Genomic DNA, 23,322 nt, shown 5'->3' on the forward strand with positions numbered 1-23,322 from the left:
AGATGCAAGCTTCAATATTAAAAAGGCAGCGTCCTTTGATGGTTCACCAACACTTTTAGCAGTGTGCACACAAACCAAGCCAAACATGTTGGAATCTTGTGCCTTTTTGGAGCACCCCTTGAACTCCCTCTCCTTGCTCCTCCACTCCTCCTTTCCAAAAGCACACCTCTTTTTTGAAGAAAGTATATCCCCTTACATCACAGAACAACACATTATGCAAGGATCTCCCAGGGACAGCTTTGACCCCCCTCTCCCCTTATAGTGATATCTTACAGTTATTTAATTCACAGGACATATATTTTCAATTAGACCAAGGCGTCAGAAACAGATAGAGTAAACATAATATGTAGGACTTGCCAAACAGTCCCCATCCCTCCCTCAGGAGAGGGACCAACGTAGGGCTTTTGGTTTGCTACGTGTACAGTATAGTCTCAGTTTTAGTCTGTTAGTCCTAATACTTGGACTATTTTTGCAGGACTAGTATATTTTGGTGCAAGCCTGGAAGCAAATTGATTGATTTTGGAAGATTGTGTGTGAGACCTAAGTCAGGCCAGGCCTCCTACAGTATAGTGGGCCTCTTTCCTATGTTCATTGTAAGACCTGGCTTGCCTGGCCTTGGCCTTTGCCACATGACTCTCCACTTGCTTCTTTAAAGTATCAAGCTGCTGAACTTTAAGACAGGACAATAAATTTGGATGTGGGATGTTGATGAGAAGTTCGAGGGGTCCATTGATCTCCCTACCAATTGCTAATAGAGCAGGGGTCTCTCCATTTACTTCATGTACTGCAGTGTTGAGAGCAAATTTAAGCTCCAGCAACCAGTAGCCCCAGTCCTGATGGTGCCTACCCACATATAATGCAATCATGGTTGGAAGTGTTTTGTTTATCCGCTCCATCAACTTGGTTTGGGGATGATAAGTCGTTGTAAGTTTCTTCACCACTTTATAACAGCCGAGGTAAAATCACTGTCCAGAATACGGATGACTGATCAAAATGGATGTGTTTGAATCTCCCGAAAAACAGAACGACCTCACCGTGCTTTCTCGGTGGATGGTGTAATATAATGTCCAACCCCTGGGTTTCTTGATAATGATGGTGTGGATGTGATTTCAGCGGAGTGAGAATAAAACTGGAACCAGGCGCGATGAAAAAAATAGCAGAATGATGTTCGATCGATTGTCGGTACTTGGAATCTCCATCTCTCTCCCTCTTCCCTCTTTTTTCCCTCCTGCTAGTTTAAATAATGATGAGCTGGATGTAACTGTTGAAATCCCGGTCCTGATGTGTCCAAGGGGTCACTGCTTCCCTGCAACACGCTTCCCTGTTTCTTATTACGGGGACAACATTTAAACAGACACATATTAGTTTAAATGGGGTGCTGAGACGAGACGCGACTGGGTGCAACACAATAAACAACAATACCTACAGTATGTGGCCCTGCTACAACTTCACCTGGATTTAGGAGAGGTCGTGAGCTGTCCTAACTCGCAAGGAGCTGCCAGAGATCGGCATGTGCATTCTAGGAATGGTGTAAAGCTTTAATAATGCTGTATAACAATTAAGTAGATAAAGATTTGACAGAGATTGAATAACATTAGTAACATATCTTGTACGTTACATGATCACTCTGTTTACACGAAGAAGCCATGTACTGTCCGCCGAAATGAAAGTATTTGGTGATGTTTTTTGGCCACAGGGAAAATGCAACTTTGCAATAGTGATGATTTGGGTATGTCACAACCAACCATTTCTCAAATGTTCCACATTTTATTGGCTAAGTAAAAAGATTACAATATGCAAGCTTTCGAGGCAACTCAGGCCCCTTCTTCAGGTTTGACTTTTCACTACATTTATAATAGCTAACATGGTCCAACACCCTAGTACTTCAAATGTTCCCACCAAACATTTGAACATCCTTACAATATGTAAGGTAATACGCAGATTTATTAATTTCCCCAGAAATCCATGTGATATAATTTTGCATTCATGCAAATTGTGGGTTTTCCTGGTGTGATTTAGGCATTAAGATCATTACCCCAAGTTTAGATGAGCACACATACCGTATATACTCACGTATAAGTCAGGTCTTGAAAATTGATCATAAAATCAGACCCCAACTTATATGCCCATTCAAAAATGAGATGCTTAATTTTTATTTTATTTTTTTTACATCTTCTTGCCTTCTCCAGTCTTGCATCAGTTGCTCAGGGGCATCAAAGTTTGTTGCAGCAGCACAGTTACCAATTTATTTCGCTACTTCAACAACGTTTAATTTAAAACCAGCTTTATGTTTTCTTCTGATCGAACGCTCCATCGTACATAAGGGATGCTCTTACAATAAAGGTGTATAAGGGTGTGAGATACAAAAACACAAAAAAGTGCAAACATCGCTTCGGAATAGTTTGGGTATTACCGTGTGGTCACGTAGGCACAGTAGAGAGAGAGAGAGAGGTTAGTAGCATGCGCTGATACAGCGCATTGCCACACCCACATAGAAGAAAAAGGCAGTGTGCTCCATGGTTACTCTCTCGGGTGGGCGTTAGCATATCGTAATCTCTTGGACCAATAGCTTGAGTTTTCCACATTCGACTTATATGACCAACATTATAAAATACCAGAAATTATACATTAAAATCTACTCCCAATTTATTCACAGGAGAACTTATCTGTGTGTATATACAGTGTGTGAATCATAGCCAGTTTACAAGCCTGGGAAGGTTCTAGAATGCAAGAGGAGGCTACAGCGACATAAATAGAACCTCACAGAAGATAAGTAGGTATCACTAGACCTTTCAGATGATCAGGAACAATGAAAGAGTGAACCTGAGTAAAGAAACAGCACAATCCGTGGCTAGTTTCACAATGTGTTATTTTACAAGGTATTTTCTGCGATCATAACACCAGGAAGGTTATTCTTCTAGAAGTACGGCTATGAATCATTACTTGTTAAGTAAACAATCCCATTATCAGATCTAACTCTTATTTGGTGTGTTTCTGTTTTTCTGTCTCAGTGCTTGTTACAGTATTATTGTTGCCAAGTGTCCTAGTTCAATACCGACTCTGGATTATTTCATGGGAGTGACATAATGGTTTTATTTGAATTTAATCACATCCCTTTGAATATTAATTATTATTAACATTGTGGTGAAGCCTTAGCTCTAGTATCAGAAAACTGCATTATCATGATTTCCAAGGAAACTACAAAACACCTTCATGAGTGCCATTTTGTGGCTTGAGGTGCTGTAAAGTCGTTATGTCGTTCATTCTCAAACATGAATTCCTACTTCTCACAGAGAGTGGGCGTTGGACACTTCAAAACTATTTCTCATGTTCTACTCTGGAATAGGACAAATTCCTAAATTTGTAATTCAGAGATGCTTGAGAAAAACGGGCAGAGATCCCTGATTTCTACATGTATGTATATACTTGTATGTATAGTGTGAACTCGAACCCGGACACACACAGACAGACATCATTGGCTCCACCACACACTCATTTATTTTACGATATTTACAGTATAAAGTTAGTGCACTTCTCAGTGCCTCCAGCACCGTTCCCCCAAATGTCCATGCCACACAGTCAAAATGTCTCTCTCCTGGCCACCTCCCGTCCTCACTTATGCCACAATAGTTTGCATTTGCTTTTTTTTTGCCCATTTTCCAATTCACCTGAACTAGGTTAGTTTAGCAGCACTCTAGAGGCTACTTCAACAGAAATGGGTTCAAGAAGGGAACAATCCCTGCACAGACAGATTTGCCAACGCACGTGCCCAGCCACAAAAATTAAAGATGCCAGTAGTATAACATACATGTCTTAGTTCACCTTCTCACATAAACTTTGGGAATTAAGGCTTTGTCATTAGAGTATATCTTATAAATGCTTGGAATTTTCATTTTGTAACCATCAACTCTCAGATTATAGAAATTCCAGTAACATTTCAAAAACTATGGTTTTAAAAGCTGGTCTCCTTTTGTACCAATTTCTGTATATTCTGCTTACCCAAAATTGTAAAATCAATGAAATCATTATTCCAATTATACCAGTTGGCAACACATCCACTGTATGTGGTCTGAGTAGTGGCAACAATAACTTTTAGTATAGGAAGGAGATTAATATACTGACATGGTAGTGCCAGGATAACAATCTCATTCTAAATGTAAACAAGGCTAAATCAATTGTTATCAGCTCCTAGAAACACAGTGTTTATCTCCTGTTATCATTTGTTATTGATAGCTGGAATTGTTAATTGCTTCAAATTCTTTAAAGTTCACTGCTTATGTTTTGTGGAACTTTAACATTAAGCACAACCTATAGAACAGGCAGTGATACCTGTATTTTCAGTAACAGCTGTGAATTGTAATATAAACACTATAATCCTAATTTTTGTTTATCAGTGTGTCATTAGAACATCATTGCCAGATTCACCTCAGGATAGCATGAATACATGTTAATCTTAAAAATTAAGGTCATTCAAAATATTGTCCTCTTGGTATTGGAAAAATTTCTGAAATTGTCCTCCGATCTGTCAGGCACATGCCATCAGACATGCGAAAGCTTCTGAGTGTTATCATTGGCTTTCAGTCGTCCCGCTGAGTTCCTGTTCAGACTCTTTACCAGAGACCTGTTGACAGTGAAGTGTTAGAGCATAGTATCTATACGATCTAATGCAATTTAAGAATATTCATGCTTCATTAAAATTTAAAACTATTTGTATGCTTTAACTGAAGTTTTCCAAGAAAACTGATACTGTTAAAATAAATCTAGAACAGACATTCTGCAGTGTTTCCAAGGGAAAAGGGAGGTTTTGTTCCTGCCTATTATTGACAAGGATTTTAGGTGTTCATTTGATTTCTTGAACAAAGATGCAGTAATCTATCAAATAATCAGTCTTGAGAGTGGCTCTCCCTTTGACAGCTGAATTTGATGAAGGGGGGTTTAAAATGGAAGCAAAGAAATTTTAAGTTCTTCTTCTGATTTCTCGGTTAAAGAAAAGACCTAATACCGGTAGCAGTACGTTCAAAGGATCACAAACAATAATAAAGGGATATTTAATATATTATTAATAGACTTAGCAAGAACCACATGGGATTTTCTCACAGTAATTTTGTTGAAATGAGATCTAAAGTACAAGCTGTAGGCTTTGTCATTGAGATTCTAATTAAAATTTCTTATTCAGTAATAAATAAAGGTTACTTAAATAGTTTTGCTGAGGGCTACATGCAGAATCCGTTTGGTGTCTGATATGACTTACTGCTGCTCCTGATCTCTGCTTTCATGTTCATTTTTCCCTGAATCTGCCTAGCTTCATCTACTGTATTACTTTGCAGTCATAAATGGGCTAAAGTCACATGATGGAAGGCAGGAATGAAGTTAAAGGGGGAACTTGCTTTTCATTCTTTGCAGACAAGCTGGTCAGTTCCAGTGTGAAAGCTTTTATTTCCAAACTGTGGTTGGATAACAGACTTTAGTATTTTGTTCTCCTGCTTGTTAGGACTTCTTTTCTGTCCGTTCATCAGGATCTAAATGCCTCACTGCTCTCCTTGTTTCTGAAGATGCAATTGGGTATCATGTTCTTGAAGGGCTGCTGTCTTCAGTATAGGCTAACACGCCCTGGGAGGTCCTTTTAAGAATTGTAGCCGCTGTAGTAATTCAATTTGTTCCCTTTTCACCAAGGCTGACATATTAAGACAAGGAATTATAGCACTAAAGAGAATTCAAACTATTAATACAATTATACTGTTACACTACTTAAACAAAATTGCTGAAGGAAGCCCATGTAACAGCACAGTGTTGTAATGGGTGTATATGAATCAGCACTGGTCTCTTCAGAGGAGCAGGAGGAGAATGGTAATCTTCTAGCTGTCTCCAGATAAGCATCAGGCTTTCCAGGGTGCATCTTCTTATTTTGTCATCTTAAAGACAGTTTTTTTTTGTTGTAAAGGCACATACATCCAAAACAAATACACTTTTCAGGCTAATCTGATTAAGCCTTTCATTCTGTATATTGGTTATGATCACACTTCTGGCCAGTCACACCTCTTGTACATGTCAGAAAATATTATACAGTGATCCCTCGCTATATCGCGCTTCGACTTTCGCGGCTTCACTCCATCGCAGATTTTAAATGTAAGCATATCTAAATATATATCACAGATTTTTCGCTGGTTCGCGGATTTCTGCAGACAATGGGTCTTTCAATTTATGTTACATGCTTCCTCAGTTTGCTTGCCCAGTTGATTTCATACAAGGGACGCTATTGGCGGATGGCTGAGAAGCTACCCAATCAGAGCACGTATTACATATTAAATAAAACTCCTCAATGATATACGATATGCTTCCCACGCAGTGCTTCACACACTTAAAAGCTCTAACAGCCCGTATTGATTTTTGATTGTTTGCTTTTCTCTGTCTCTCTCACTCTCTCTGACATTCTCTGCTCCTGACGGAGGGGATGTGAGCAGAGGGGCTGTTTGCACAGTGCTTGTTTGCTTAGAAGATACCAATGCTCCTCTAAAAAATGCTGAAAGGCTACCTTCACAAAGATCCCTTCATTGCGGCCGCTTTATCGCGGTGCTTGCATACTTAAAACCCCAACAGCCCTATTGATTTTTGATTACTTTTCTATCTCTCTCTGACATTCTCTGCTCCTGATGTGCACTCCTTTGAAGAGGAAGATATGTTTGCATTCTTTTAATTGTGAGAAAGAACTGCCATCTCTGTCTTGTCATGGAGCACAGTGTAAACTTTTGACTAAAGGGTGTTATTTCATGTCTAGAGGGCTCTAATAATGTTAAAAAACGTATTTAGAAGGTCGTAAACAGGTTTTCTATGCTCTAACTGGGAAAAAATTAGATTTATAAATAAAGAATCCTACTTCATGGAAATTCGTTTATCTGTCTGGAGCGGATTAACCGCGATAAACAAGGGTTTACTGTATAACTGTGCGGAGAATATTTATAAACATTGTGGGAGAGTTTCTAAGGGCTTAAAATACAAACAACCCCCGCGATCAAGGAGAGATTAATGTATACTTAAAACCATTTTTTTCAATTTGAGACCTATACTTCTTTCGTAATTTTGTTTAGGAAACTGCAGATTCCATCTCTATTGCTTTTGTATATTTGACATTCTTTTTATTGTTTTGATTATTCATTTTTATCATTACTTTAGTCATATGTCATGCCATTTTGGTGTTTGTTGATCTTGTGGGCACTGCCATTTTGTCGCTCATTTTCCACGGCTGTAGCCATATTGTTATTAATGACACCCATTGCTAGTTATGTGATCCACATGTGATGTGATGCTATTTAAGATGGTAGGATGATATTTTTAGTGTCCAAAATTTGTATTTACTTTATTACAACAAATGAATTTAGGTGCTTATAGAATGGGAAAGGATACCAGAAATCAGTAGAACCATTTTGGCTTCATTCTTTGGCGCACAGGTTTTGACTTCCATTTTGTGTTTTTGGCATTTGATTTTCTTAGTGCCCTTTGGTTATTAACCCCAAGCTTGACTTCTGACTTTTCTTTTGTTTTTTCCCCTTCTATGTCATTCATCTTCCAAATCAACTATTTGAGCTAATTTTAATTAGGCCTCTGTACTACATCTTGGCATGACATCTTCAGGTTGCTAGAAAACTATAACTAACTACACTATAACTAATGTTACAAATGCATTACCTTTTAGAAAATGGGAATAGATAACAGGGTCCTTTGTTAACTATAAGCCAGAGTTGCACTGACAGTTTATAGTTGTATAGGCTAATAGGGTCAGTGTCATTACTTGTACAGGGTACAGCGACATTCTTACTTCCATGAGCTAATCAATATGCAGCACATCTCCATTCTCCAGCACCATAAGAGTGAGTAGAACTACCATACCTCCAAACCCCTGCCTTCCTTATATGAAAATACCTTCTTAAAGAAATAATGAGTGAACTTGTATGTTTCCTCTTTCTAGTAAGCATTACTTGTTCAGACTTCTCTTGGCATTTTTATTAATGACAAATGGGAATCTGTACCCTGGGAGAAGCTGGGCATGAGTGAAAAGAAAAGTGTAATCTGAATAGCATCTCTGTACATATAAAAACTACAGAGGAGTATTGGCGAGTGATACTTTCTTGAAGGAGAAAAGCTTAAGAAGCAAAGCCAGCACCCAAGCTGTTCTTTGTTCTGAGCTCCTTAAATGCATGTAGAAGTCAGCTGCATTGGCTTAAACTTCAGTCTAACAGGCCAATTAGAGGCAAATTATTGGCATTCCATTTGTGTTGCATAAAGGATTAATTTCTGATGTTGCTGTCATTCAAGTGAGGCAATTAACTGAGCTCTGACTTCACTGACAAAAATATCAACATCCTGCTTAATATGGTTTTAATTTCTTATTTCCATAAATTCACATTAATGTGCAGACATTGACATTCAATTCACCCATCTGTCCTTCGCATTTTATTCATACAAGGCATCTAAATTGCTCCTATCCCATTCAGATTCAAATTTAGGTTTCTTTAGTAACAGTTTAATTTTCAATAATAAATAGGATTTTATCCTACTTTCAGAAAAATAGGTGAACACTTTGGTAGAAATAACAGAGCATCTTTCAATTTTATACAGTTTTAAAAACTATTATATGACCTAGAATCACTTAGAAAAGGAATTTCAACATTGTTATGTTCTGATTTTTTTACACCAGCTTTGTGAGGGCCCAGCAGCTTGAGCACCCCATTATTTCTGACATACAAATATAAAAATACCACTAAAATCCCCTAATATTCAATATGATCTTTTGTTTTATGACTTTAAAAATGCTTTGTTGCTGTCCAGAAAAAGACTTCCAATGTAGCTCACGGGAAAAACAACAAATGTCTGCTAATGTTATGTGCTGTGAATCTGTCTGTTTCGGTCTCCTGTACTACCCTTAGTAATGCCTGTGATATTAACTTAGATTATGATGTTTAGTTAAACAGAGTTTGCAATGAATATGACAAAAATAATAGAAAAAAAATTAAAGCATGGATAAATTTGTTGTGCAACTAAATACAATTACATCAAGAGGAGCACAGTCATCCATTACTCAGGTAGATGCAAATAGTAATTCAGAAAACACCAATTCTGCAAAAATGATAGGAATTAAGATGCAGATGTACTACGAAAAGGTTAATATTCCTCCTCCTGCAAAAGGGATGAACATTTAAATAAAAATGTATGAACACGTTCCCATAAATAGAATATAACACACACCTTGAAAGGTTTATATCAACTTTGCTGACAAGAAAACCTAAGAGGACTGATCATCTTTTCAACAAAATGTGAACTGTCATTAATTGAGTTCTCTTAATTATTAATTTTCTTCCATTTTTGGCACTATTTCACTATTGTCCATGCTAATGCTGTTGCACTGCATATTATACCTGTAATCATTTTCTTTTCATCTGAATTATGCTGCCTAAAATAATAGCCAAAGTTTGACAAGAACGAAGCTTTACCATTGAAATTGTAATCTACACTGTCTTTTTACTGGTGAATTATTGCTTATGTTAATGATAGTTTTTTGATTTGGTATCATTAGCACTGAATTGTAAAAGTCAAAGGCTCATAAACAGAAATGCATGTTTTCCTTGTTTCCCAGGTCTGTAGAAATTCTACACAACCTGATCAGTGAAGCAACTAAATTGAGCTGATTAATTACAAGCTGTCTAGGGGGTTCTGTAATAAAACAGTGCATAGGAAGAACTTGGTTAACTGGAAAGGAAAAGCCAGAGGTAATTGCACATTACCAGTGGCATCAAATGTGGAACAATCTGTAATTATCTGCTGGTATCAAATCTGTGATTTTGCTCTGTAGGAGTGGTGCAGGCCTTGTCACAGATTCTAAGAGTCTCCATGCTTTTAAACAGCTGACAACACAACCACAACACAACTGTTATCATTTAGGAAGTTGCATTTGAATGACCTCTCCAGGACACCCATCTGAAGTCTTTCCATTTGGCAGGAAAAAGACATACTGTACATTGAATCTGCCTGGGCTTTATTTTAGGATGCCTGCTGTATTTTTAGCTACTCAGAAAAAATATTACATGCAGAAAGCACTTCTGCAATAAAAAATTCCTTTTCTTTCAATTGTGCATTTTATTAATTTTCAAAAATAAAGTGTAGGTAAAATTAGATGACATGAATATTTGCCATAGCATGTGTAATTTAATGTGTTGTCCATGGCCAGAAAGTGTAAACTGAAAACAAAATGCTAAAATAGCTGACAACTTTGGGAAAGCTTAGAGTAAACTTAGAGCATGAAGACATAGACTATATTGATTCTGCGTATCTCTTTTGCATGGTGACCCTTTGCCTGTCTCTTTCATTAAACCTGTGTATACTAAATATTCTTTTCTCTAAACAACATTTTTCCTTTTGGAATAAAATAATCTGAATAAATCATACATGTACTATATGTATTTTGTAATGTTCTATAAAAACCCAACCAAGCTCACCATTTTTGTAGGTAGGTTAGGTCATGTCAGGTTGGGGAGCATGCACTGGTACAGCACGTTGCCACACCCACCACACAGTGAAACAGCTAAGGATCAACCCCCCAGACATGCAGTCCAATCCCACCCTCCTGAAATGACCATCTATCTGCCTCAGCCAGATGCTACATGGGTATCCCCTTGGCCTGGTCCATCCGCTTGGGGCCTCAAAACATTAAGCACCAGGACTCTAAATTCTTGGACCTTCATCCTTTTGCAAAGATATCAGGAGTGCCACACACCCCTTTCCAGTGACATAATGACCCCCTATGCACTTCCAGTCCATCTACTGACTTCATGGGAAGAGTCACCAGAGACATGAATGTCACTGCCAAGGTTAGCAAACCTCTCGACGAGGTCGACTTTTTCTCTCTGCAGACAGACACACTGCTGATGGCTGTGCCCAAGAGGTCATTAAAGGCTCGGATCTTGATTTTTATCCAGAACACTTGCAAGTCCAGACACTTCAGACTCCTCATTCAGTCTCTCAATGGAGGTTCTGATCAAGACACTGTAGGCATTTCTAACTGTTTACTGTCTGGGACAATCAGATAACACATGTTTATGTAAGGGAAACTGAATATTGCAGTTAAAATTAAAATCACTATAAAGATAACACACTTATTGAGTTCCTCCACAACCACAATACCAAGAAAATATATAGTATCAAAAATCATACTACCATTACTACTACTACTACTACTACTACTACTACTACTACTACTACTACTATCCATTCAGTCGTGTCCAACCCTTGTATACTCTGTAGGCCAGTCCTTGCCATGCTTCCCTGTTTTCTACAGCTTCTTTCAGTTACTTGATGTTCATTCCCATGTCATTCTTGATGGTATTCGGCCAACGGACCTTTGGTCTCTCTTGCTTCCTTTTACCACTGACCATTCTGAGTAGCACCTCCTTTTCTAGGAAATTCACCCTCATCACATGTCCAAAATTGGTCAGTTTCTGTCTGGTGATCTTGCCTTCCAGGGACAACTCTGGGTTTATATGACCTTTGTTGGTGATCCTATCTGTCGGTGTGATTCACAGAAGTCTTGTCCAGCACCACAGCTCAAAGGCATCGATTTTTCTTCTGTTTGCCAGCGTCCATGTCTCTCAGCCATATATGTTGCGATTGGGAACACAGTGGCAGTAATCAGTCTTCGTTTGATGGTGACTGAGACATCCTTGCACTTTCATATTTGGTCCATGCTCACCATCGCGGTGTGCCTCAGTGCTGATCGACACTTGATCTCTGCTTTTGAACCACCATTGTGATCATCGAGGGACCCATGGAAAACAAAGCTATCAACCACTTCTATTTCTTTATTGTTGATCTTTATGTGGACTTTCTTACTGGCGGAAGTCATGATCTTGGTCTTTTTGATGTTCAGGTAAAGTCCCATCTTCTTGCTTTCTTCTTTCATCTTCTGGATAGCTTCTTGAGGTCCTTCTCACTCTCTGCCAGCAGGGCAGTATCATCTATGTATCTCAAATTGCTGATGGTTCTTCTGCCTATTTTCACTCCAACACTCAGAACATTCAAGTCCAGCTTCCTCATGTTTACTTCGGCACAGAGGTTGAAAAGAAAAGGAGAGAGGATGCCTACTTACCTTGTACCCTTTTTGATGTTGAACCATTCTGTGTCTCCATACCTGGGTTGCACTGTGGCTTCTTGATCGTAGTAGAGTGATTTGATTACCCTGTTCAGGTGCACTGACACTCCTACCTCATTCAGTGCTTCTCAAAGCTTATCATGCTCAAGACAGTCAAAAGCCATGGTATAATCAATGAAGCACAGGTAGAGCTTCTTCTGGTACTCCCTCATCTTTTCTATGATCCACCTCAAGTTTGTGATTTGATCACGGGTTCCTCTGCCCTCATGGAATCCAGCTTGGACGTCAAGAAGTTTTTGATCAAGGATGTTGCCCAAGTGCTTTTTAATATACTTTAGAAGTACTTTGGTGGCTTGGGGGATCAGGGCGATTGTTCTGTAGTTTGTACAGTCCCTGGCGTCACCTTTCTTTAGTAGTAGGATAAAAACTGATCTTAGCCATGTGCGGGTCCTCCAAAAATCATATGTGTTTACATATAGTAAATAAAAAAAAAGTTGCACAAACTGAAGATATCTGTCTTTTGGGTGTACCAATGCAGGCTTGAATTCCTGTCTGGCTTGTAAGGTGGACTACATTTCAAGTACCACAGAACACTCCCTTTTCATTTCATATCCATTTACCCATCTCTGTATCACTAGGGAAAGCAGATTCTCACTGAAAGAGTATGGGACTTCCCCTCTGGGTGGGACAGGGTGGTGTTGGGGAGTGTGGACCAGGGGTATCATGGCTATACAATGTTTTATACAAACACATTTGCACTGCTCATACACATGACAACTCTAAAGAATAAAACAAATAAATACCCCCTTCAAAGCCACTTGTAATAAGGTATTATTTTAAACAACACTTTATATACCTGCTGGTGGCTCATTGCTATATTACAATGCTATGCACAACCACTCTGACACTACCTGCATATACAGTAACTCAATTGAATTAGAAAATCCTATACAGCCACTCAGGTCATGGTTTATTTATACTGCTGAATGATGGTATATACGAACAGCCCTGCATTTGCATAAATCGTGTCTGCTTCGAGTCTTGGCCTACCTGGCACAATTACACTTTTTGGCATCTTCATGTATTTTCTTAGTATTGATATGCTGGGTAATATCTCTGTGTCCTCCATGGGAGATAGAACATCTACCTCCATGTGATTGGCATGTCAGTTTGTTGTCCTTGGAATCAAACACTTTTATTTCAGAGATTTAAATTCTCTCTAAAGTCCTTTGTTAAAAAAGTACACACTCGTAGTCATTTTGATGGATTAAGCATGTAGCTAAAGCAAGCCATCTCAGAACTAAGGGCCTTTCACTTGCACAGTTTCCAGTTCGTTAAGCTTTGCTTTATAAATAAGGAATATCTGATTGGTCTGATAATGCCTGTTTTAAACAGAATTGACTTGATTGGTGATTTTTAGTGCATTGAAGCATGTCGCCCCCAAAATGCTCTTTCTGCAAGGACTGACAAGACTAAGAAATGAGTCTTGTTTAAAATACAAGAAAAAGGAGGATTAAAAAAGAAACCAAGACAGTATAATTGGCCTAGAAATATGTGATTATCCTGGGAAATATGGAATGTCTAGTAAACTTACTGGATCCCTCAAGAACCTCACCCTACCAGTCTCCTAGAGTAAATTAGACCTTTGTTGTGAGTTATCTGGTTTCTCCAAGGAGACACTTTGTTGACTGCTGTACATGAACAAATGCTATCTACATGGCCATTCATGGCCTACATGGACAAATTCCTTTAAATGGCCTTAGAGTCCATTCACCCCTATGTTGCACTTATAGAGTTACGTCTCTCACAGAGCTTCAGTGATACCTTTCTTAAAAAGGCATTAGTTCTCCACTTTTTCACATCTGATGCAAGAAAAATTAGTTCCTTACTGCTAGTCCACCTGGATTTCACCCTTGAACAGACAACATAGTCTCAAGTTTCTTTATTCCGAACCATGCACCTGATCAGAAGGTGTGCTGTCCTCATTGTAATACTGTGACCCTTGTCTCCTAGCCTCTTTCTGTCTCTCTGTTTCCTCTTAAGAAAAGTACCCATTATATTTATAGGGCTGACCACTCCCTGGCTGTGTCCATCTTCCTACATTGTAATGCTGATTTTTGTCCTTACTTTCAGTGCGTGTTTTCTTGTCAGTCTTTTGCTAAAACTGGCCTTTCCTCTATTTAGTGTTACATAAGCTGCAGTTTCTACATTTTCTAAATTTTTTCTTATCAGGCAGCCCCTCTTGGTACAGGCACTGACCCTATCTCAACTGAGCACATTTTTAGACATTTTTATAAACTGAAGGAATACATTGAAAAATATCATTAATACAAGAGCTCATATTTGCTCTCTAATCATTAAAGGCATTCGTGGAAGTGAAGACATCATTAAATGTGCAGTGTCATTACATTGTCTATACCCTAATATACTTCATTTTTGATAAACTGAGAGCAATTCTTGAAAGATTAAGGCCATAAATAAACAACCAAAGAAAAGTTCACTAATGAAAGAGACAATAATACAAAATTTAACGAAAGATGATGAATGAAAAGATAATCCAGGCCTTTCATTTCCAAATATCAGAAATCCAGATAATATATATTTGGAACTATTAAAAATTGTATTAGCACGAATAAAGGCAACTGTGTGTTACTATAGGCAAAATCCTTCACATGCTGCTTTTGTGCTATCCAAGCAAGGCTGATTTTAAATAACCAACCTAACAGTCATTTTGTGGTTTAACTAAGTTGGACAGACTTTCCTGTACTGTCTGTGGTTCTGGACATCAATGGGGTGAGACCCATTCTGTTTAGAACCTTTGATCCATCTCCAACCACCTCTTTCTCAGCTTCCCTCTGTGCCTCCTCCACTGCACATTTGTCACAGTGCACTTCTTCATTCAATCACCCTCTGCTCTGCTTCCACATGTCTGACCTCCCCTCGGTCTGTTTCCTTGTCATTTTCATAGAAGTGATTACATAGAAGACATTTTTCTCACAACCAGCTTGAAGCCAATGTCAAATTACATGGCTTCCAGCCATGAAATATGTTACATTTGATAGCTGCAGTTGCTGATCTTGTTGCCTGACCAATTCAGTTTATGCAATTGAAAATCACAGGGCTTGTCACACTTTCTGGCACAATCATGCTCGCCTCTTTTTCTGAGAGGCAATAACATGCCTGACTGAGCCAACGCTATATGAAGGGTCAACAGGTACAACGGTGAGTTCAGCCACAACCTTTTTTTCCTCCTTTTTTTCATTCCGTCGTGGTATGTAAAACCTGAGACATCAGACAGACGAGCGTCCTTTTTGATGCATTTATGTGCATTATGTTTCCAGACAAGCATTAATTTATTCTTAGCTCTAACGACCCAGTGCCCGTCTCTAAGATGAAAGACAAAATTAAACCTGTATGATTTCATTAAAGAGAGTGTGTACTAGTTGGAGTGAGTCACCAGGTATGTCCGACTAGACAACTGGTCTTTGCAGGAGGGGCTGCCTCGGACTTGTTAAGATTATGTAAACAAAGGCTATGACTGAAAATCCTTTACTCACCTTTTAGAACATGCAAGAGGGACAATGACCTAATTTTTAATCCCAGGCCACAAGGTACAAGCAAGACTGCTTTCTTGGACAAATGTTCCATGTGATTCCGTCAATTACTTTTTTATTTTGTGTCTCCTTTCTCTTCTTCAGAAAATCCTGACTGAAACTTATTTGCAACAGTTGGAAAAATGCACCCTGCTTTGGGAGGACTGAAGTAGCAACATGTAAAGTTGTGCAATTAAGAAAAGACCCTTAGGTCCATCAAGATGTTATAGTAGTGTCACAGAAATCATATATATATATATATATATATATATATATATATATATATATATATATATATATATATATATATATATATATATATATATATATACACAGTACAGAGCTACACTCACATCAGATTAGTATGCAGTCATCTGACCAAATGATAGCATGTCATATGATTGTGTTACAAGTGAAGGATCCCAAGACTGAGCTCATAATAAGAACACTGAAAGTCAGCAAAACGGGCCATCCCTTAGGAAACAAACCGTGGAGGAGACATTGTGAGGCAGCAGTGCTAACCACTGCACCAACCTAATCTATTAAGCCTGCTTTTAAATGCTTCAGTAAATGTTATTCAAAAATATTTTTTGTCTCCTACTGTAAAAAATGATATGATATTTAAAAGTGTGTTTATGTAAAACCTAATGGATTAGCTAATCCGCCTAATTTAGTTCCATACTCGTTTTTTAAAAACCCTTTTATACCTTTATAAATCATTTATTTAAAAAAGCAGCAGTCCTAGAACTGATCCAGGAAGCATTTCATTTTTGATATCAGCTAATTCAGAAAACACACCAGTTCCCATTGTCTTGTTCCAGGAATATTATACACTCTTTTGCTTTCAGATGTATGTTATTCTTCTTTTTAAAAAATCTAGCACTACACATTAATATGAGTGTAATGGAAAGTTGATTTCTGTGTTGTGATTTGTAATAGCTGTCATTAATACACATTGAAAGTAAATTAAGCTAAGGGATCTACAATTACCTGGCTTGGCCCGTATTCCTTTTTTATATAATGATAGAGATATGGCTTCATCTCCCAAAGTGTCACTGTTTTTTTTTTATCAATCAAAAATATAAATTATAGTTTTATCTATAAACTAGCGACTGGGAGCCTGATCGAATCGGGCTACGAATTCAACGTTTGTGAAATCCATACTTTCTTCGTAAAGAATTATTTATTTTGTTAAAACCTTGAAATGATTTTGTTATCATGGCACTGATTTGTGGTTAAAATAGACCTTTTCGGCCGCTGCAAGGCACGGGCTGCTCGATTTCTTTCAACCCGTGCTGCATTTGCGGCTACTCGAGTTTCTTCAGTTGCTTGTGCACGGCTGGCACGATGTCTGTCAGCGTTAGTAGCATTCTGTAGCACTTCTGTCCTTTGTGTCCGATTTGCACGATTTCTTTCAGCGTTAGTAGCATTTGTAGCCGTACGCTGCTCATCCGTTTGTAGTGCGCCTTGTGTACGTGTGGTCACCTTAGCAAGTCTACGTTCCGTGTCTGTCATGTGACTTTGTTTCCTATGCATCTTTCCCGCGGCCGCTGCTCTTGTGGCTGCTCGAGGTATTGCTGCGAACACCATACATACAGATGGTATCAAATTATATATAAGGATACAAGCTTTTGTAAGACCATAAGTTAAATTTTGTGAGGAGTTGATTTATTTATTTTAAGTCCTTTTATTCCAAGCTATTTATTATGTCTTGAATATACCCTGTACCCAGTGACATGTTACTTGACTCTTCATTAGTGGAAGTTTTTTAAATAACAATTAAAGATGTTTGAAATTTCTTTTTAATATACTGTATATTGTCACACACTTGAGTTTCAGAAGTGTTTCACAGTTCTTGGTGAAGAGAAACGCAGGGTGAAGACAAAAATTGAAGCAAAACTACTAACCTGGTTTCCATCTCAGACTCAAGATTGAAGGAGTGTGATAAGTGGTCCATGACGTTGTGCTGGTTTTAAATAATCACATCCCAAGACCGCGTAGGCTCCAGTTGGGTGCAGGTGTGCACTAGCACACTTTGCTCAGGGGTTGATTGCGGTGCTTGGCTGATCGCATACTCAGGTGTAAGGCAAGTGGATCAGTCAGGTGCCTCACTCATGCCTCGGAGGTAGCGCCACATCAGGCCACATAAAGAAGAGCCTGCATGGCAGTGAGAGAAAAGGGAAAGATCAGAAAAAAATAAGAGAAACAAGAGGTTAAAGAGGGGAGAAAGAGAGACGAAGGCAGGATCGGGAGACGTCAGGTTGAGGAGGAGAGGAGGCAGGCAGCCAGGAGGAGAGCCTCTGGAGGAGCATAGAGCCAACGCTCAAGGGGAGCTGAAGATGGGCCACACCAACTGAGCATTTTTGGGGTAGCTGGAGTTGCCCGATGTTCACTCTTGTTTAATGCCAAGGAGTGGAAGCGAGAGTTGGATGAGATGGTTGACTGTGCCTGTTGGAAGGACATCTCCTCTGGCTGCAGGATCCTATGCAGGGTAAGAAGAGGAGACGTTGGTTTTAGAATAATGCCCAAGCACTGCTTGTTTTTTAAAGAACAGATTCCTCCCTGTGATTTTAACCTTGTTTTGATGCGATGGAATATTTATTATCTGAATATTTTAACCTCCACATGGCAAATAATTGGATGCACTGCACTTTTTGAACACTGATTTTTGATTGATTTCAAGAAAAGTACCTGTCACTTTTGCACCTACTGCTCTGCTACACGGTGCATTGCCTGGCTCATCTCGATTCATGACTAGGCCCCCAATAGCGACAAGGTAGTGTAGAGCTGACCCAGACCCTCACAAGGAAAATCCCCAGAAGAAACTTTCTAGTTTGAATTGCAAGTCCTTCCTCTTCGTGCCTGCTCTGTATATATACTGCCACCATTTTACAACCAGCATCTCATGAGGATTGATCTCTCCCATCGAGAAGCCTTGAATAGCTCATGGAAAGCAGTGAAGACTGCTAGCATGATTAGCATTACTCCTTCTGATGTCTTCCCTTCTTTTTCATTTCATCTCAGCATTAAACAGGGTGTCCTCTGGAGCCCAAACCTTCACCTCTTTAGTGCTACAATATATACCTTTTCTACACTTTTGTTTAATAGTGAACTCTAAATTGTCCCACTTTGACTGAGTGTGGTTGTGTGCATCAGTGTGCTCTTTGTCAGATTGATTTCCTGCCCTAGGCTGGTTGCTGGCTTGTACATTATGCTGTTCAGCATCTCATAAAAGCTGGATTGCATTCTGAAAACAGATGGGTGAATTAGGTTTCATTATAAATATTACTGCATACATTGTTTGTAGCCTTCATCAAACTGATTAGATTTCCAGGAATATTTGAATTATAATAACTGCTTTTTCATGTTTAAATTAAGTAGTAACAGGTAAAATGCAAAAGGGAAAAATTCCACATCAAGTATTATATAATTAACCGATTTTGTGGGCTAGCTGCTCATTTGTCTTAACTCAGACTGCATAGCCTTATTCAACCATTCTTGGAAGTTTGCCCTTTGTTATTTGTTATTCATGTAGAAATACCTGCAATTCTATAATGCCAAAAATCTGTGTATTCTTAGGTCTGGCAGTGTGGGGGCAGTGTTGAAGTACTGCCATGTTCCAGAATAGCACATATTGAAAGAGCCCATAAGCCATATACTGAAGATTTGACAGCCCATGTCAGAAGAAATGCACTCAGAGTGGCGGAGGTTTGGATGGACGAGTTCAAAAGCCATGTCTATATGGCCTGGAACATACCTCAAGAGGTGGGTAGTTTGGATTTCCAGTAGCATGTACAGAATCTAATAAATTTTATAAAGTTTCATTATAATTTTGTATTCATTTGTGTATTGTTTGAATTAAAAGACAATGTGGTCTTAGCCTGAACTTCATTTTTACAATTAAAACTTTTACTTGAGTCACTAAATTTTGAACCATCCAGGAAGTTGCTTCTAACTAAATTTCTGTTAGATGGCAAACATTTATTGCAGATGGTTTATAAATAACTAGGCTTTTTCTAGAAGTATGGTAGACACGGGAAGCTTGGCCAAAATGCCCAGGGAAAATGTGACTAATCGACAGATGTGGCATTTGAACCCAGTACAGATCCTTCAGTCAGTAGTACTAACCACACTAGCTTCATAGGTCCTTAGTCAGGAACATTTTTACAATGAAGAGTCTCATATCTAAATCAAATTACGTCAAGGGAAGTCAACAGAAGAGTGCAACAAAAGCAACGTTATATGAGCGCAGCGCAGGTAACTTGATAAATTATGGGCATTTCTATTGATTTTTTGCAGGCCTTTTTCTGTAATTTTAATGTAACTTCACTACTTTCAACAGCAGATGGCACCTGGGCGCAACTGTAATAAGAAAAGGATTAAATAAAACTACTTCATGTTGGGAAACGTGCACACAAAGGTATAATATTTTAATTCACTAGCTAGGCCAGAACTCGCACGCAGTGACATACAAACATCTTTTAGTGGGCAGTGGCTTGAAAGTAGAGAAGGGTAACCTTCTAGAGCAGAGCTTATTACATTAGATTAGAGTGTCCCAGACACTGATAGCTGTTTTTTAACAGATAGCTTGAATGTAACTTTAGTGACATTATCATATTCACGATCAGAAGTTTGCACAGACATGAAGTGAAAGCCCAAACCCAAAACCCTGTAATCTGTCCAAGCCCAAATAAAGGCGGCAAATTTGAAACACAACAGTGAAATCAGTTTCTCTGTTTTACTTTCACACATGCACACAACAGAGACAGTGGTAAACACCTGTGGCCCTCTGTAGATCTTACTCAGTAGATGCTGGATATAGTGTTTATATGTGGAGCCATTCCTTTCTTACACCTATATCCTCACAATCATTTTCACCCACAAGGAAATCACACATGCAGGAAGGCCTTTCGTTACTTCCCTTGGGTTTTTAATTACAAATATTCACTTGATTCGCTCCCAGTGTTGAAGATTATCTTTCAGAATATTAATATCACCAAACCTCTACAGCATCCAGTGGTACGGGGTATATTTGTGTACCTCTGATCTGTGACGCTCCTTTGGAAAGCCAGACTCCCGAAACTTCTCATTGCCTTTTCTGCTTGCAAGTGCATAGCAGGCCCACTGTTGCTTTGTCCTAGGAATATCTTCTGCTAATTGGTGACTTGGGAGAAATAGCTAGGCCTCCATCATGTCCTATTTGACAATGTCCTCTCTGTCCTCCAGGTATCTTCACAAGCATCTTAAAATAATATACCCATTGGTTTACATGTTCCACAGAGAAGCTTGTATCTGAGAATAACTGCTGTCTCCTGCCAAGAATGTTTTCGAAATATCACAGGAAAAAACAATCAGGTGAAGAAAGAATGTTTACAGGGAAGGCATGTTGGACAATATTCTTCCCATATAATACACTACCGTGGCTATCCGTTTGTCTGTCCAGGATTTTAAATCACCTGTAGCTCGCAAACCGTTTCACCTATTGACTGTCCACTTTCAGGGTGATGATTGACCTCCAAGGTCAGAGATCAGCCCAGGATGGTCAAGGTCAAAAATCACATAACCTGTAGCCTGAAATTTGGTAAACATATACTACGCTGAAACTCTGCACTACAGCTTTATATTAAAAGCAAAGATTTTGGAATTATTACTCTTTTTATTTGTATTTTATTTTATTGTAGAATCAACTCTGGGCAGCAGGATGGCCGTACCGCGGATGCGTACGGGCGCAGAGTATGGTCAAGTCAAGTATATTCACTGCATGTTATCATGCAGTACGCCATTACTGGTTGTACAAAATTGTTCAATATATTGAATATTGTACAGTATCCTGAAACATTATATTCAGGGAGCTGAACATTACCAGGCATTACCATTTTGCGTTGCCCGCATTTGGCAGATTAGAGCATTTTAATGTGTAAGCAGATCATCTTCCTTATTCCTCACCTCACAGCAAAGGGCAATATTGTGGTCTAGTTAGGCTCATTTGGATAAATGGTATAGTTCTGCATTATTTTAAGAACTCCTTCGTTTTGCTTCCCTTTTTATATACAATCTGTGCTTACATTAAAAGCTGTACATGAAATGTAGTTGTCAAACCTGTATGCCTCACTACCCATGGGGTACTTGTGAGGCTATTTTTGTTCCATAGGAACATATTGACAGCTTCTGCCTGATTAGATGTGAGAACTCCACTATGAGAATATTGTACAGTATACTGAAGCATTATGTTCGGGGAGCTGAACATTGCCCAACTGCTGTCTTTTACATCTGAGTATATGTAGGGTGCAACTTCATTTAAAATCTCTTATGCTAAGCCATTCTGAAGTATTAAGCAGAGCAGGCAATGTTAGTTGCATAAACACATACCCAGTAATTTCTTATATTTCCAACACCTGACATTTTTCCTATTCAGTGCTTATTTCTGTAAGATTCTGTTAAATATTAAGGCAAGTATAATTGATAGTAAAAGTCATTTATTTAATTTTTCAAAAATGCCTCATTTTGTCTAGTTGCAGAACAGATATTGTGTGCTATTTAATATTTTTTCACTTTTAATTCTTAATTTTGATCTCATCCATCCATCCATTAAAGCTCCTTCTGCCAAACAATTACAAAGTTTACAATTATCCAGAAGGTTAAGTTTGCCCTAATTAATCATATTTTTTAAGTTTGATCTATTTAAGAAAATAAATTAAATATATAATATTTGTTTCAAAAGTAAAGAAAAATATGCAAATGAAATTGAAATAAAATAGCTTTGTATATTAACACTAGCTGTCCCCCTCAGCTCTGCCTGCGTAGTAGTGAAACAGGACAGTGAGGAGCCTCTGTCTTGGATTAGCGCAAATATATCTCTCATGCAAGCGAACTATGATTCATAGCTCGATGAAAATCAAAATCAACCAGAATGTTCAATCAATTTAAGTAAAAAAAAACAATCTAAATCCATTAAAAAGTTCGCTAGCTAAGTGGAGGTAAGGTATGCCCCGAGGTCCTGCCCCCCTCCCCTCGGTCCTCTGTGTGTCTCTCGGATTTGTGCAAATAAATCAATACCGTAACCAAACTATGATAAATAGCACAATGAGAGAAGCCAGGAAATCAACCAGAATGTTCAAGCAAATTAAGGAAAAAAGCCCAATCTAAATCCGTTAAGTAGTTCTATCATTCGCTAGCTAAGCAGAGGTAAGGTACGCCCCGAGGTCCTGCCCCCCTACCCGAGGTCCACTGCGTGTCTGTCTGATTCGTGCAAATAAATCGATACTACAAGCAAACTATGATAAATAGTGCAATAAGAGAAGTCACAAAATCAACCAGAATGTTAAGCAAATTAAGGGAAAAACCCGATCTAAATCAGTTAAGTAGTTCTGTCGTTCGCTAGCTACGCAGAGGTAAGGTTAACACCCCGAGGCTGGCACCTGAGTGAGGAGGGCCCCGACCCCCTCCCCTTGGCCCGCATTCGCACAAATAAATCGGTACCACAAGCGAACTGAGATTATTAGCACAATAAGAGGTCACAAAAGCAACTGGAATGATCAAGCAAATTATAGAAAAAAAACATCTAAATTCATAAAGTAGTTCTTTCGTGAAAAG

General features: G+C 38.6%; 1 protein-coding gene across 1 annotated transcript in view; it reads left to right on the forward strand.

Moving 5' to 3' along the window:
• The window catches only part of LOC120527094 (polypeptide N-acetylgalactosaminyltransferase 18), a 776,032-nt gene that overhangs the window by 614,438 nt on the left and 138,272 nt on the right, over positions 1–23,322 (forward strand). Inside the window, exon 7 of the mRNA XM_039750177.1 lies at positions 19,309–19,494. Within this exon, the coding sequence (XP_039606111.1) occupies positions 19,309–19,494 (186 nt within the window). The remainder of the gene's footprint in view (positions 1–19,308; positions 19,495–23,322) is intronic.

Source organism: Polypterus senegalus, chromosome 1 (assembly GCF_016835505.1).
Source record: "Polypterus senegalus isolate Bchr_013 chromosome 1, ASM1683550v1, whole genome shotgun sequence".
NCBI classification, from domain to species: domain Eukaryota; kingdom Metazoa; phylum Chordata; class Cladistia; order Polypteriformes; family Polypteridae; genus Polypterus; species Polypterus senegalus.